Source organism: Polypterus senegalus, chromosome 2 (genome assembly GCF_016835505.1).
Source record: "Polypterus senegalus isolate Bchr_013 chromosome 2, ASM1683550v1, whole genome shotgun sequence".
In the NCBI taxonomy this organism is placed as follows: Eukaryota; Metazoa; Chordata; class Cladistia; order Polypteriformes; family Polypteridae; genus Polypterus; species Polypterus senegalus.
The window spans coordinates 194,996,096-195,014,614 of NC_053155.1; the positions used below are offsets into that span (position 1 = coordinate 194,996,096).

Below are 18,519 nucleotides of genomic sequence, written 5' to 3' on the forward strand. Positions count from 1 at the left end.
AATATATATATATATATATATATATATACATATAATACACATACATTGTTGTGATGGGGGATTTTGCATATAACTTGATAAATGTTTTGTATGTCTTTATTTATAATTTAGGCAAACCAAGTGGTGAGAGGTATTCGTGTTTGCACCCCATCCCACCCCCCCAAATTTAACGACTGTCTCTTTGTAATTTTATGACAGGATTTGGGGGATGAGTTAAACCAGTTTGATCTCCCCCAGAAGCCAGGTTAGCTAAATATGGTCTTGGGGGTTGAGGTGTTAAAAAGTACTATTTCTCTCATTGGTCTGAGATTTTGGTTGAATTTGTCTCAGAGGCCTTTTACCATGATGTCCTATTGTTCTAGAATTGAAGAACTATAAATTTGCTTGCTCAACCACATTCTCTCTCTGACCCACATATGATGAAAGGTCTCTCAACCTGTATGTAAGCAAACAGATGAGCCTCAGCAGCCATATTGAAAGACATGTGGAAGCGAGCACCAATGATGCTAATGAGACATTTTAAGTAACCAAGTCTTTTGCCACCTGAATTACACATCACCATTTTATGGTTGTATGGTTGCTATATTCAAATGTATTTTGCATTTTGTTAATTTAATTATCAGTAATACATTATTTATGTGTAACTTCTCCTGCTTGTCTTTTTTACTACATCTAATTGCCTGAGGTTATAGATATAGGGGAAGGTGGGAGAAGTTATATAAAATAATATCTTATAAACAGTGGTAAGTCTGTGAGATTAGGCATTCTAAGGCTGCATATTAATAATCAATAAGGAAAGTAGAGCAATACATATATTACTCTACCAAGATAAAACAATTGGCGGGGTGGTAATTTTGGGGTAACCAAGTTTTGCCCTGTTTGCAAATATTGTTTTGATGTATGTGTTTGTTTATGCATTTGAATTTTAGGGCACCCCGTGTACAAATGTGGTGGAAGTAAAACATTGTTTGGTTGCTAATGGAATATAACCAAAAAAGTGTAGAGACTTCATGTGTGTCCGGACACCCGCATGTTTGTTAGTACTGGTGGTGTGAGCCCCCAATTAAGTGCTAGGGAGTGGTGAAAGATGCATCGTCATTCATACGCCATTTAAGTGGTTAAAGTGCTGGAGTGATGGGACATGCATTGGTATTCATACGGACTTATTCATTTAGAATTTTTGTGTATGTACGTGTATGTTTGCTTACAGGGCAAAAGTGGCCAACCCATAACAATTTGGCAAATTGTATTAGAGTAAATTATAGACTTGAAATGCTAAGTTCATTTTAGTCAGCCATTTTCCCAGTGGAGGCAGAGGGAAGCAGGCAAAGCTGGGAAACCTGTAGTTCAGGTAGAAAAGCAGAAGCTGAGCTGAGTTGCCACAAAATGGAAGGGGCGGGAAGGATTAAAAGCAAGAAACAGAATCGGGGTTTAAAGAAGACAGGTGCTGTTATAAGGGTTACTAGCTTGTATTTTGGTAAAAAGGAAGATCATGATAAGGAAGAAAATAGCAAAGTGAATGAAAGTGAAAGTTGTGAATGTTGAGGAGAGTTTTAAAAAATGTAACAGTTGGTGGGGATAATTGTGAAGTTTTAGCATGTAGAACATCCACTGCTAAGTAGAAAGCAGGAAAGAAGGGGAAAAAAGAAATGTAAACCGCCCATGGTGAAAGTTAGGCAGTAGTAACAGATCGGACTGGAACTCTAAAACATGGGTGGGTGACTTACATGAGAAAGATGAGTGCTCGGGAAAAAGAGTGGGAATGTGAGTGTGGGGAAAAAGGAGAGGGATAAAAGGAAGGAAAACAGCAAGGGTGTTTCTTCCTTTTTTCTCCACTGCACCACAATCTCCAGGTAATTCTGAGGCCTGTCCAGTATTTAAAGAGCATGCTACACTGATAGATATTTCACCACTGTTAGGAAAGGTAACCAGTGCTGCATTGAAATTTGATTTGGGGACAAAGAGATCAGATAGAAGGCAGAGAAGCTGGGGGAGTGTGAATGGCAATTGTTGCCCAGGGGGGCATGAACTGGATTTTGGGCATATTGGTACTGAGTAAAGAAATTGTGGAATTTAAAAAGGAAGAATGGAAATGAAAGGAATTCAAATGTTTTGTGTGAAAGGTCTGAATGTGCTAGTGCAAGAATGGCTGAGTTAAAAAAGAAAGTGCACCAGTTTAGGAGTTGGTTGGACTGAAACAGGCCAAGCCAAGAACAAAGGAGGGGGATGGTGCAGCAGGAAGCTCAGCCAAAAAAGCCAGGAATGCACGGGGTGTGAGGGCCCCAACAGCTGTGCTGGGGCCAGCAGTAATTAAAAGCACACCCTAGGTTCAGTAATTCGAAACCTGACTGAGCAGTTGTTCAAAAAACAGCCTATGACTCACCATGCAATAAAATGGAGAAAAGTAGCTGGTCTTTAATAAAGAACACAGGTCAGTTTTAGCAGAAATGTTGGATCTGGCACTTGTATTTTTGGAAAGGTTTCAGCCCACACTTTCAGGTAGTAGTTACCATACAAAAAAAAAGGACACATGGCAATGAAAAAAAAATAGAAGGTACCCGGGAAGACGGGAAAAGGGGAAAACAGTTATTTCTGTTTAAATTTTTTCGGGCCTTTTGCAATAGTGCTACTTCTATAGTAAGTTTTATGGACTTTGGTTTGGTGCGGTAATAAATAGTGAAGGCAATTAGCAAAGTAAAATCCATGCAGGAGATTGGTTCCCATTGGCACATTGGGTGGCGGCACTAGTGCCAAGCTGTTCCAATGAATGCCTGGAAGCAAAGTTTGAGTTTTGGCACCAGGTCGACAACTACAAAAATGAGATGGACAGAAACTGCTTTGTCACCTTCCATTTTTCAGACCTGCCTACATAGCAGAATGAAAAAAAGAAAGAGGAAAAGTCGACAAAGACAAAAAACAAAGACTAAAGACAAAGACATGAAGAAGAACTGAAGAGACAGCAAGGAAAAACACTTACTGGTTTAAGTGAGTAACAAGTCCACAAGTCATGCAATAATAATAGGACTAGTCACAATTTGCTATAGTTTAAAAGGAAAAGGGTTTTTTCATTACTGCAGCAAATTTATATTCCCAAGGGTGGAAAATGAACAAACCAGTTAGGGAAAGCAAAATAAGGGATTAATTTTTGCTCATAAGTATACATTCTGGGGATTAATTAATTAGGTGGGATAATTAATATAATTAATACTATTAAGGAAAATGTTACTAAGAAAATTATGAACTTTTCAGGAAAGCAGGTGCAGCTGATACATTTGCAAGACATATGGCTCATGTTTTTGGTATAGTCTAATTGGGAAAATATGGAAGCCCTGCTGAGATTGTCGGCTGTGGTCGGCACAGGACCAGTGGACCAACCCCGAACTGAGGATTTAGCACAACAAGTATGCATATGGTGAGCAAACAACTCTAGGGGTGGCCTAAGGGGAATGATGGGGTTGCATAGCTTTGATGTCTCATGGTGATGCCAGCCTATACTGGTAAAGGCTGATGGCAGTCAAGAGTTGTACCATGGGTAGGAAAGCACAAGAGGCAACTAAGTCAACCCCAAATTTGTGCAGAGGGGCCACAAATGTTGGTTTGTGAACAGTTTATAGTGGCACATCTGCGTCACTTGGGCAGAAGTGGTTGTACTGGCACCTGTATGTTACCTTTCAAATTGTGATGTTAATTATACAGTTGCATATGCTTAAACAGATAGTTTGGGACAGGGGTTCAATTAGCAGTTAGACACAAAAAAGCACAGATTAAAAATTCACAAATAGACTAAATTGTAGTGGGCTGGGTTTAGTGGAAGGTGTGGACTTGTCTCATTTTGAACCACCAGATCTGATGACATATGAAGACTGCATAAAGCTAAAGAAACAGTTAAAGACAAGCCAGAGCAGATACAAGTCATCAGGAGCGCTTCCAAATTCTTCAGATTGTCTTTGAAATAAAGAAGATAGATTAATGGGCAAATGTCGGGACAACTTTTTAAAAATGGGAGAGCAAATACGCAATCAATGCACGAGTCATGCATCAGACTCTTTAATCAATTTAAAGACATTGGTTATAAAGACATTGTACAAAACATTTTATCGGTGGAGGTTGTGATGTGGGATTTTTCATATAACTGATAAATGTTTTGTATGTCTTTATTTATAATTTAAGCAAACCAAGTGGTGAGAGGTATTCGTGTTTGCACCCCCCCTTACGACTGTCTTTTTGTAATTTTATGATGTGGCAATGATGCCTTAACTGAGACATTTTAAGTAACTGCAAGTCTGTGTGCCACCTGAATTACACATCACCATTTTATCAGGTTGTATTGTTGCCAATATTCAAATGTACTTTACATTTTGTTATTATTTATGAATATTATTAGTAATACATTATTTTATGTACAACTTAAACCCTCTTTTTTACACATATTCCTTATAATATAGAATCAAATTAATAAAATAATATTATATATAACACTAATACATAATTAATTTATTAAAATAATACATAAAATAAAATATTATATATCACAACATAACATATATATATATATACATAATACATAATATAATATATATATATATTTTATATATTTTAATATATACATGTAAAAAAATACAATATTTTTTTAAATATTTTATAAAATATTTAATAAATATACACATCACACAAAAAAACCTTAATATTTATATATCCACGGCTCACATTTCTATGTTTCCCCCCCACCACCATTCCCCCTTCCTTATTAAATGCTGAAACATACTTAATATAATACCATAGAACAATTTATAATCCTCGTATCGAATTTGGGGTTTCCTCAAACTTTGGTCACATACGTAATTGTAATTTAATTTTGATTTTATAAAAAGCCCCTGCGGCCAATTATAATGGTAAAATTTACCGACTTTTATAAAAAAATTTATTTGTTTAAAATCACATCCTCTTAATAATTTTTTGGGGTTTAAATGGAAATTTAAGAATAAAATAAACCCTTTGGTAAAAATAATGAAATTTTCATGCACTTTTAAAATATAAATAGTTAATATAGAACAAAACTCTTTAATTTTTAAAATTTGGTCTTCCAACTCTAATAAATAATAATATTATCATTATGATATCGTAATAAAATTTGGTAATTATTAATTTTAAATAAAAAAACCCCCCTTACATCATATTTAATTTTTTAATATATAATATATAAAATATATAAACACATACAACATACATACATACATATTATATAAATATAATATACACATAATACAAAATATTATAATAAATATATATTATAATAATATATATATATATACACATAATATACATATATATATATATTTTACACATAAAAATATATATACATAAAAATATATATATATATAACACATACATAATATATATATATATATATATATATAATATATATATATACAAACATATATATATATATATATATAATATATATATATATATATATATAATACACAATATAATATATATATAATATAATTATATATATATATAATCTTATTTTAATATTTCATAACAAAAAAACAAAAAATAATTATTAAGTTTAAAATTAAAATAATATATTATAATATATAAAAAACATTAAAATATAAATATTATTATATTATATAATTATATAAATATAACAAACAAAAAAAAACATATATAATATATATATATATATCCCTAATAAACCTTTAAAAACAAAATTTTAATTATATATATATATACACATTTTTATATAAAAAATTAATTATTATATATATATATAAAAAATTTAACACATAATACATATATAAAATTTTATTATTATTTAAATAATAAATTATATTATATAATTAAAAATATATATATTATTTATTTTTAAATATATATAAATTTTTTAAAAATATATATATTAATATACCAAAATATATTATACAATTAAATAATATATATTATATATAAAATTAAAAACATTTTATATTATATATATATAATAATAAAAAATATACTACAAATAATATTATATATATTTTTATATTAATAATAATTTATATACATACAAAATTTATTTATTAAATTAATATTAAAAATATTTTAATATATATAATTTTTATATAAACACACTACATCAAAAAATATATAAATATTTATTTAAATTTTTTTATATAAATATAATATTATTATACAACTATAATAACATAAAAAATTTATAATTTTAAAAATAAATTGGGTCTTCCTCATATTTTCCATTTCAGTAGTGAGCTTCTGTTATTATTACTATTACTTAATAAAAACATACATTTGCTTTGAGTCTGTAACAGCCGGTGTAAAGTTTTGCTGCTGCTGAAGCGATATAAGCAGACACACAAACACTGGTGAATCATGTCTTCTTGGTTTCTTGTTATCATTTAAATTTTTTTTTATTCAGTTTTATTCATGAATAAAAGCACACTTGTTTCATTACATCTTTGTGAAAGTGTTTATTTTATATTCTAGTATCTACTTGAATATCAAATCTGTCTCTGCCTCTCTCATGCATGCACAAACACATCCTTGCATGAAAACGCCATTATATGAAAAGCTATGTCATTTGAACACGTTTTTTTTTTCTAGTCTTGTCCAACTTCCGCATTATGGTGCATGGTACAAGAGAATGCAGACAGAAGACTTCTATTTTGGGCATATGCGTTGTCAGCATGGCGCTGCCAGATATAAACACTAACAAGGAGAACGGCACATGTACTGAAGAGATTTACTGTAAGCTGCAGGTGGAAGTTCCATTTTATTTATGGTGCTAAGCAGAGTTGTGTTGCAGTGCAGCAGTATATGAGCCAGTGAAGGTGACATGATGTTGTCTGTTGTTACGGTTCTGTAACAGTTTCATGACCACAGTCTCAGAAAGTCTTTCTCCTGTGGGACGACTGGGATCTTTTCCTAAATTAGGAGTAGCACTGCACATGCAAATGTGTCATTTTTCACGCTTTCTTCTTTGTTGTCAAACACAAATGTTGCATGATAGTCTGGTAGTGGTCACAGGTCATCGTACCTTTGATTGCTGGTACAACAGATAGTTTTGACCAGGCATCAATCACAGCACCAAATTTGGTCATCACTACTCTTGTGAAAAGAATGGAGATTAAACGGCATCCCACTACCTCTTAATTTTAGGCAGCCATTCTTAAATCTAGCCCACACATGCAATTGATATTTGGGCTTTGGTTTTTACATATTGACAGCAAGATATAAACTGAAAAATGTATTTATCTTTGGTTATATTCTGGTTATATTCTTTAATAAAGGCGCATTTGTTTTGTTATACCTTTTGTGAAAGTATTTGATATTTGAACTTTATTCTTCACGTCAACATTTTATCAATTTTTTACAATAACATTGAAAATGTTTCTGTTTTAGTTATGTGTTTAACATTTCTTGTCTTGCATTTCCTGTCATCCTACTTTTATCCAGATCATTGTAGACATGGAACACACATGAAATGTATGTATTCCAAATAATGATATATTATTTACCCTGTACAACTCCAGGCACCTCACACCCAGATAAACAGACTTCAGCTGGGAGAACGTCAGCTGTGCCGGTAATGGGATAGCAGGCTGCTTGTGCTGACTGACACTTTTGCAAAACAAAGACGCTGATGAAGAGGTGCAAAAGAATTTAAGATGGCCCGGCATTATGCCTTTTTTCGTAGGCTTCAGAGATTCTAGTGTTAAATGGATAATTCTAAAAATAAATGACTGCTGCATTCTGTATGTTGTTACTTCTTATTCTTTTTCCATTTCTATGTGGGGTCGATGTGCTTGATCAACCTTTTCCATACAGCTCGCTCCTACACCTGTGAGACCCTTTTCCTTCAAATCTTCTTTAACCTTATCCATCTACCTCAGCCCTTGTCACTCACTCATCACCCTTGTACTTCCATTCACATCACTATTTTGCCCACATAATCATTGTCTTACCTCATTACATGTTCATACCACTTCAATCTACTTCGTGCACTTTCTTAGATATCTGTCCCACTATTTTTGTACCTCTGATTGTCTCATTTCTCTAGCATACTCGCTGTCCAAATTCATTGTCACGTTATTGTGGACTTGTTATGAAAATAACCCTTAATTCTATGTGAACTGCTTCCCAATCAGTGAAAACAACAAGAACAGAGAAGCTGATGAGCACTCACAACAGGCCAAGATTTTATTAAGAAAGAAACATAAAAATGTGTTTAAACTGTGTGTGTGTGTGTACAAGATATTTTCCATTGCTCCATCGTCCCTTGAGAGTTCAGCTAAAAGATCAGAACAACATTCATTAGATAGCGAAAGCACAAGTGTAACCGAGTATTTCAACATATTGTATTTCAAACTTGGAAATAACTTATTGTGTGTAACTTAACAATTAAACCTCATCATGGATATGTATAACTGATATACTGCATAGGGTTCAATACTATCCACTATTCCCGGTAGGTCTTGGAACATGTCACCCACGGATGTATATATATATATATATATATATATATATATATAGGGTGAGCCAAAATGAAATACCACATTTCTCAAGGTCATTGTGTGAGGAAGAGGCAGCTGAGTGGGTTGGGGTGGGGATCCTTTGATAGGCGATGCCTTGCAGTTTTCAGTTGACAAGGTGCGTCGGTCCAGTGTGCACTGTGCTTTCGCTGTTGAAGCGTTCCTCAAAAACAATGAATCCATCATCACTACAAAGCATGCCTTCCGAAAGCACTTCAGCATTGCTGCTAATGGTGACATCCCAAATCAGAAAAACAATTCTTCAGTAAGTCGCTAAATTAGACAGATTGGTACAACATTGAACAGAAAATCTACAGGAAGTCCTGTAAGGGCATCATTTTTACAGTCTCCTAAACGTTCAGCACACTTCTGCCAAGGACATTTCCAACATGTCTTTGGGGTGGAATTTGCATGATGACCTTAATTTCCATCCATACAAAATGATGGTAGTGCCGGAACTCACTGAGAGAAACTGGGAGAGCCGTAGAGAGTTGTGTGTGAACATTCTGCAAAGTGTTCATCGAGATGCCATCGTCATGTGCACTGACGAAGCACATTTCCATTTGAATGGTTGCATAAATAAGTAAAACTTTCCCTACTGGACTGAAACCAACCCTCGTGAACTTCATCAGAGACCCCTGCACAGTAAGCGTCTTACTGTTTGGTGTGCCGTTGTAGAATTCGACACTGTAGGCCCTCACTTTTTTGAGGAGGGGAGAGCAACGGTCACGTCACTTCAGAATGTTACATTGAAATGCTACAGAACTTTTTGCAGCCCCAACTGGAAGAAATGGATGTGTTGGATGCCTAGTTTCAAAAGGATGGAGCAATACCTCATACGGCACAGAGATCCATGCAAGTTTTTCAGGAGACATTTTCCCTCCCTGTGCGGCAATGTTGGGGGGCCTTCCCATTCGCCTGATCTCACTCCGTGTGATTTCTTCTTGTGCGACTATCTCAAGTCAAAGGTATATACACACCAACCTTAAAACCTTAAAGCCCTCAAGGATGCTATGTGCCAGAAATCAATGCTATTCTAATTGAAATGACCGAACGAATCATGCAAGAGTTCAGAAATCATCTCAATGACTGTATCGTTAATGATGGCCACCACCTTGAAGACATCATTTTTAAAACACGGTGAAAAAAAATCTATTTTGTATACTCTTTCTTGTGTCCTAATGACATTTATTTTATTTTGTAGTGTTTTCATAGAATAAACATTTGAAATGTGGTACTTCTTTTTGGTTCACCCTGTGTTAATGTATTTGGTATTGCTATTTCTGTTTAAAGCACATTAAGCTGCAACCTCTGCTCTTGATGTGGGGGCTATTAAAGGTTATTTTAGGGTGGAAGAGATTTCAATTGAAACCCATATGTGGTGAAAAAGTAACCTTTGCAAGTGGAAAGCATGCATGCACTTTGTTTTTTTGACTTAAGAAACAAAAAGAGTACATGCTTATGTCTTAATGTGGTGGTTTAAAATACATAAAATAGGAAAATCAGTAAAAAAAAAAAAAAAATTTTAAAATCAAGATAAGGCACATATTTTTCATAGAAGTTTGATTTTGCACATCACCATATCACTTGCAGCTAAATGCTAAGCAATGTTGCACATAACAAAACAAAACATTCTCAAATTCACGAAATGAAATGCAGCGTTGCAGAGGTTACAGCTAATCCAGGCAGTACCCCTGCTCATTGAATTGATTCTACAACTAATCCAAATTCTTACATTTACTTTGTTTTATGAATAAGGTACCTTCACCACAATTTTACTGGTACTCCTTGTGTGGAATGAAAAATTTTACGCATACTAGGCACAATCATTCTTTCCAGTGAAATGGTAATACAATAAAATAGATCACATGGTAAGGCACTTTCAGATGAAAAATTGACAGCATTACCGAAAATAAAAATCTTATACACAAATGCTAATATTTTAATTTTGCACTAAAGAACAAATATAATGACACAAAGATTGGCATTTGTTGATCAAAAATCTAGCATTAACAGAAACACTAAATGCTATCAACCGAAAAAAGTTGAAAGCAAGAAGTGCTTGGCCAAAGGACAAATCCCACTGTCTTACAAAAATTTTTCTAGTTTATTTATGTCAATGTTACAAATTTCTGCTTAGCCCTCTGCATTTTAAATAATACATAATATTTAAAATATGTAAAAACAATGTTAACCATTTTTGCATAACATCAGCATATAAAATTTCATGTCACTCTTATATATTACTCTTTATTTCTATTATAGAATTTTAAATTCGAGAACATCTGAGAAAACTTACAATTCGAAGACCATATAGAGCATCCCATCTGAACTATAGGTTTCCAGTAGCTCAACAATATGTGGATGCTTAAGCATATGACAAATGCTTGCTTCTCTCTTCAAATCTGGAATAATGTAAGACAAATTAATACAAATTAACTACCACACATCAACGATAAAGTTGTATTGGATAATGTGGGATCACAAAATGGAGTGATGGATAGTTAAAAATCAGTAAACCTTTGAAATCCTATGACATAATCTCTGTGCTCAAACAATGTACTATTAATATGTAATCAAAATCAGTAACTACTAGGTAGGTAGTGAATTATTTAATATGATATTTTTCCTGTTTATTAAACATATGCCATATGTATGGCAAACACCTAACACAGCGGGGAAAATAAGTAATGAACTCGTCAATGTTTTTCTCACTAAATATATTCCTAATGGGGCTACTGATATGAAATTTTTAACAACCCAAGTAATCCACACATACAAAAATGTCAAAACAAATAAGTCCATAAATTAAGTTATGTATAATAAAGTGGAATGACACTGGGGAAAAGCATTGAACATGTGAAGAAAAGGAGATGCAAAAAGTCATGGAAAGTCAAGAAATCAGCTGACATCTGTCAGTACTTAGAAAGCAATCCCCCTGCCCCCACCAGTGCAAATTAATATCAGCAGGTTTAGTCGTAATTGATGGCCTGTAAAAGGGTTTCTCATTACCACGGGATCACACAAGATGCATCTCTGATTGGGTAAAAGCAAAGAGTTCTCTCAAGACTATCACAACCTTATTGTTGCAAAACATACTGATGGCACTGGTTACAGACGTATTTCTAAACTTCTGAATGTTCCAGTGAGCATCGTTGAGGCCATAATTTGGAAGTGGAAAGAACATCATTTCACTATAAACTCCTCGCAAGATTTCTGAGAGAGGAGTCAAAAGAACAATTAGAAGAATTGTCCAAGAGCCAAGTACCACCTGCGAAAAGCTTCAGAAAGACCTGAAATTAGCAGGTACTGTTGTTTCAAAGAAAAAAATAAGTAATGCACTCAACCGCCATGGTCCGTATGCATGCTCACTACACAGAGAGCTTCAGAAAGACTTGGAACTACTAGGATGAACAATGAAATGAGGGTGGACATTTCAGCAAGACAATGATCCCAAACACAAAGCCAAGGAAACTATCAATTGGTTTCAGAGAAAGAAAATAAAGCTACTAGAATGGCCCAGTCAATCACCCAACTTTAATCCAATTGAAAATCTATGGAAAAACTGAAGATCAGAGTTCACAGAAGAGGCCAATGGAACATTCAAGATTTGAAGACAGTCTGTGTGGAAGAATGGGCCTAAATCACACCTGAGCAATGTGTGTGACTAGTTTCTCCATACTGGAGGCATCTTGAAGCTGTCATTATCAACAAAGGCTTTTCTACCAAGTATAAAATAAATTTCAGTGAGTGTGTTCAATACTTTTTCCTTGTGTCATTCCACTTTATTACACATAATTTATGGACTTATGTGTTTTGACTTCTTTGTATGTGTGGGTTACTTGGAATGTTACTGACATCTGGTGAAAATTTCATCTCAATAGTCCCATTAGAAATATATTTACTGAGAAAAACATCAACACATTCAATACACATTTTCCCCACTGTATGTATCCAATATCGAACATTATATTATCTCCAGCATTTTAGGCAGGTGACCTGGTCCACCAACTTTTTAATTTGTGTTGCCAATCCGTGATTTTGGAGATTCTCAAACTCTGTTGAAATTTTCTTTTGCTCATCTTTAAGGTTCTTAAGATCAAGCTGGATGGCACCAAGTTCAGCTTGATAGCTCTGCTGTATTTAGTCAATTAGATGTTCAGTTACAATGGACTTCATTTTATCAACTAATATTTCCATATTAAAACCACTGTCTCCTTTGGCCATGTCATCTTCAAAGTGATGGAATTTCTTCATCAAGTTGAACACCTTCTCGTGAAACCTTCTTGACCTAGAAGGTATTGTTATGAAGCAAAAGGCATGACTAATTTAAACATGCATATCACCAATTATGTTCTCTTTTTTATCTGTCTGTGGTTCTACTTTGCATATTTTCTTCCCATTTGAGGTTATGAGCTATGAGAACATGATTGTTTCATGGCTAGATGCAATGCAGCCTTGTGTTTCTATATTAAAAATCATAATTCTTTGTTCCTTTAGAAATGTCAAGTAATTCAGGCCATATCACTCAAAATGTGGTTAGTTAAAAATTAATCTGAGTCTGTTTAAATTTAGTGAAGAAAAAGCATAAGTACATGTAATTCACATCCTTCAAAAGATACAAACTATACACCATCAAGCTAAAGGGTAATAAGTTAAGATACAAAGGCATCCCTAGATAAACTATGCAGACAATGTAAATGAGTAGACTCAAACAACAGTGAATAAAAGTACAGTAATTTAAAAATGAAGACCTAAATATTGATGGAGAAACAAACACCTCATAAAAATATTTTAAAGAAATCAATTACTCAATCAGTGATTAACACAATATTTCATATCTCAATTATCAATGATCAATGATCTGGGTTTTAAAGTATTGAAGCACAATGACCGGTAAACACTACTTTACAGATACCAATATAAAGTAAATAAATTCTGCCATCTAGTGGGCAACTATAACATTATTGGTTATTATTATTATTATTATTAGTGAACTAAAAGCCAAATGATTTAGATCTATAACTGTGGTGAAAGGATGCAAATTATACATACTGTATATGCAAAGCTTATATATTCTGTCAGTTTAGCATATAATTCATTAAACGTAACAAAAGCAAATTCAAACATATGGTTTAGAAAATTATTGACTATGACTATTAAATAATACTGCTATTGGTGGTTAATTGTGTTATATATTTTTGCAATTTGAAAACTGCTGTATAAAATCATACAGTGCTCAGAAAGAAGGTAATTATCTTTGAATACAACAGGGGATCATTTGCTTGATTGGTTATATTTACAAAACAAACCACAGCACTGATGTATACCCTGAAAACTCATTGCTCTTGGAACTCTAATAAAAATGAATAGAAGAAAAAAAAAGCATTTCTAGTCCTATAGATTTTCTCCTTATAACAGAAACTGTGGTCTTTCATATTTTATTTTCATATACAGTGATTTAAAGTAATATCTTTAACAGAAAAAGAAAATAAAAAAGAATGCCACATAAAGCTACTCAATCTTTTTTTAACCAAAACTAAAACAGTGCAAAAACAAAACAAAAGTAACAGAAATAGCATGATTTCAAAAATACAGCTTTTGCTTATACAAAAGCAATAACCAAATTATTCAATAAATGCTGGGAAATTTGCGGTGGGCTGGAGCCCTGCCCAGGGTTTGTTTCTTGCCTCGCACCCTGTGTTGGCAGGGATTGGTTCCGGCAGACCCCAGTGACTCTGTAGTTAGGATGTAGAGGGTTGGATGATGGATGGATTGATGCTGGGGAATTCGGGTTGTTTTCCAATAATTTATTTTGGCTTTTGATTAAATACTGAACCCCAAACACTTAATTTATGAGGAAAAGAAAAAAAAAACACCAACTTGTTTATTTTATTATTTATACATTCAGTCGGGATCAACTTTCGTACAGTCTAATGGCAAGTTGTCTCCATTCATTCTGGACCCAGACAGTTTCCTTTAGTTGCTTCATGCACAAATCTGTGTCATACTTGACAATGTCAAGCCATCATGTTCTTTTCCATCCTCTACTATTGATCCAAGTGACAATTCCCAGCATCAGAAACTTTTCTAGTAAGTTAGCTCTCATAAAATAACCAAAGTATGTCAACCTTTGCCTGGCTATCTTGCATTCCAGGGACAGGTCACTTTTAATTCTGTCTCAGATTTCCTTATTTGTGATTTTCACTGCTCATGGTATTCAGCAGCTTCCTTCAACAAAAAAAGTGATTGTCTTTAAATTTTGAAGATTCCAAGAAACCCTTTTGTGAACTCTGATGTTTAGTTCCTTTAGTATTGGAACAGTTCACCCTGTTCCCTCCTTTTTCATCCATAACAAAGCATGCATTAATTATTACCTTATTTATATCTTAGTAAATGATGAGAGGACATTCTTACCCTCACTGCCCCCAGCTGCTATAAGCTAATGCCATTGTTTCTTTTGCTTGCTTTATAGACTTCCTGTACATTTTCCCAATATTGCTCACTAGTGGGTATGTGCATGTTAGATGGTTGTTACAGCAGTCTGACACATAATAAGCAGTGGTCTTTAAATCGACTGATTTAAGATCATACATGAAGAATTGGGTCTACTCTTTTGTCAAATTGCTTTTGATTAGGAAAATATTGCATGGATCAAAGATCCAAAACACCTGGTAGTCCTACAGGCTTTGAGAGTCTATAGTGATTGTCCAGAATTTGGAAATCTGGACAGCTGATTTGTACACCCCTGCTTAGGGACTTGGGTCCATATTAGTTTGATTGTTTCTGAAAATTTTCCAACGATAGATATATTCATGCTTTAAAACTCCTATTTCACCTTACCTCAAAAGGTACTCTACTGGACTGAGTTCTAAATACTGTGAAGGCTAGGGGAATCCACTTTAGATTATCTGTACTTTGTGACACTACTTATTTTACAACTGAAAATATTAATTTCTGAAAGGGTGGACTGTGGCCAAAAAATGCACATGGAGAGCAATAATGCTTTGGAACACCATGGCATTCAAATAAGGTTAAATTGGTATTAAATATGTAAAATGTTTGCCAAGAAAATATTGCCCTTATCATTATGGTACCATCTGTTGACATGATGCATGAATCCAAGAATTCATGCCCTTTATTTTTAAGACCAGATTACTTTTTTTCCCCCCATCTTCAATAAACTACTTTTGGTGACTTTGTACCCACTAAAGTCACACCTTCCTTTGCTTTGTTGACTACCACATCTTGCACCAACAAAGCTGCTTACCATAGATACTCGCCTATTAGTCGACCTCGCATACAAGTCGAGTGTGTTGTTTAAGCCGAAAATTGTGAAATTTGTTATGACCCGTGTAAGTAAGTAAGTCGAGGGTAAAACTTGACAGCCTATCAAATTCTTTGAATTTCATAATTATACCCAATGTACCTGGGCCAAGACTTTTCAACATTTTAATCTTTGAAGAATTTTAGTAAGCCAAAATTAAAACTCCCAAAAATTTGTATTCATTTACTTACAGTTAGAATATTTCAATTAAATTCGTATTCAAGTCCCTCGCATATAATAAAGTGGCCCTAAGTGTCTTCTTCAAATCCTTCAAAGTCTGACTCTTCGTCATCAGAATGTCCGAAAAAAACGTGAAAGTTTTCTTCCGTGATGTCGTCAGCATAAACATCATCCTCTTCGCTGTCGCGGATTGTTGAATCATTTGCTGCTGATTCTTTGTCTTCATAGATGGCATCATCTTCTAATCCATCCATAGCATTACTGATGCCGCATTTCAAGAACGACTTTTTGATCATTTCTGGTGGAACTGAGTCCCAAGCTTCCTTTACCCATTTAGCTACTAAATCAATGTCTGGTTTCTTCACATTCCCTCCTTTTGTTAATTTTACTTCTCCAGAACACATCCACTGCTGCCATATGCTGCGTACTCTGTCCTTGAATGGCTTGTTTAAACAAACATCTAATGGCTGGAGCATCGATGTCAATCCGCCGGGAATAACAGCTAATGTAGTAGCCATTTTCCTGGCTTCATCCTTCACATCCTCTGATGTATGAGCGCGGAACATGTCCCACACCAAAAGTGACAGGCATTTACTTTGCCCTGCTCCTGATCGCCTACCCCACACATCTTGAAGACACAATTTCGTTCTAGCCTCATCCATCCAGCCTTTGGGGTGTACACGAACAGTAATGCCTTCAGGAAATTTTAGGTTCTTTGGGAACGACTTCCTCATGAATATTATCGTTGGGCATAGCTTTGTACCATCTGCCAAGTAAGAGAGGACAACGGTGAAATGGGTTTTTTCATGGCCCGTTGACTTAATAAGTACGGTCTTCTCACCAATACCTGCTACAGTTTGATTCCCCGGCATATCAAATGTCATTGGCATTCCATCCATGTTACCAATGTTACTGAGATCAAAGTCATGCTTTTTTCTTTGCATGATAATAAATTTATGAAAGGAACTGACCTTTTCTTCCAGATCTTTCAGCAGCTTCTGCGCGATTTTTGTTCTCTGACGAAGGCACAGCCCATATCTGTTCATAAACTGCGTACACCAGCCAGCCGATGCTTGAAATTTCAACAAAGGCTTACCATCGATCGTTAAATACTTTCCTTCTTTTGCCAATTGAAGTGCCCGGAACCGAATGCTCGAACGAGTCACAACGTATCCATTTTGCCTTCATGCCACAATCCAGTCATTCAAGTCCTTTTCCAGTCCACTGAAAGGCGAAAGTCTAAAACGCAATGCTTTCTTAGACTTTGGCATTGCTTGTAGAGAAGACTTATTTTTTCTCCAATCTCTTACAAGTTTTTCGCTTACACAAAACTCTCTACCAGCCACACAATTATTGGTTTCCTCAGCACGCTTAATAACTTTCAGTTTGAATGATGTGGGATACAATGATCTTGTCTTCTTTTCAGAATTCATGATCGTACTGGTAAGAAGTTTGACTTAATATATTGATCTATTTTACTAATAAACTGCAATTAAATATACAGTACGTAGGCTAATAATGCAGAGCATGTGGGGTCTTCAAGCTTCTTCCAGAAACAATTCAATGCAAATTTAATAAAGAGCTGCAAAACGTTGCGCCAAATGAATGTTGAGTAGATTGTAATAAATCCATCCATCCATTTTCCAACCCGCTGAATCCGAGCGCAGGGTCACGGGGGTCTGCTGGAGCCAATCCCTGCCAACACAGGGCACAAGGCAGGAACCAATCCCAGGCAGGGCGGTGGGCAGGACACACACAAACACACCCACACAACAAGCACACACTAGGGCCAATTTAGAATCGCCAATCCACCTAACCTGCATGTCTTTGGACTGTGGGAGGATGTTGATTATTTTTCGAACAATTAGGCGCACTTAAAATCCTTTAATTTTATCAAAAATCGACAGTTCGCCTTGAAATCCGGTGCACCTTATGTATTAATTCTGGTTGTGCTTACTGACCTCGAACCGATTTTATGTGGTACACGGTGCTCAAAAATCTGTCAAAATGTTTTAGAATGACTTTGGTAAGCAACAAAGCTGCACCGCTTGATGGATTGTTGGAGCATTACGGCTACCGTAGTCAGGAAGTTTACGTCAGGAGACCGGATGGCTTTTTCCACAAATCTCTGTCTCTATTGATCTGCGACTCCATGCGCACCCATCTCACCGATACTGTCAAAATCCAAGTGAAGCAAACTAATTCGGAGCTTGCCATCATTCCGGGTGGATTAACCAAAGAACTCCAACCGTTAGATATCGGTGTCAACAGGTAGTTCAAAGTTAAATTGCGAGCTGCGTGGGAGCATTGGATGACGGAAGGCGAACACACATTCACCAAGACAGGAAGGCAACGCCAGGCGAGTTACGCCACTATCTGCCAATGGATCGTGGAAGCCTGGGCTAAGGTATCAGTCACAAGTATCGTTGAGCTTTCACGGAGGGCGGAATCATCACTAAACAGCAATGAGACTGACTC

General features: G+C 35.0%; 1 protein-coding gene across 11 annotated transcripts in view; it reads right to left on the reverse strand.

Annotated features, from left to right (window-relative positions):
* Window positions 1–18,519, reverse strand: part of caska (calcium/calmodulin-dependent serine protein kinase a) — a 509,789-nt gene that overhangs the window by 362,079 nt on the left and 129,191 nt on the right. For all 11 annotated transcript variants that reach the window (XM_039745129.1, XM_039745125.1, XM_039745124.1 and 8 more), the window contains exon 3: window positions 10,834–10,939. In XM_039745129.1, coding sequence (XP_039601063.1) covers window positions 10,834–10,939 — 106 coding nt within the window. The remainder of the gene's footprint in view (window positions 1–10,833; window positions 10,940–18,519) is intronic.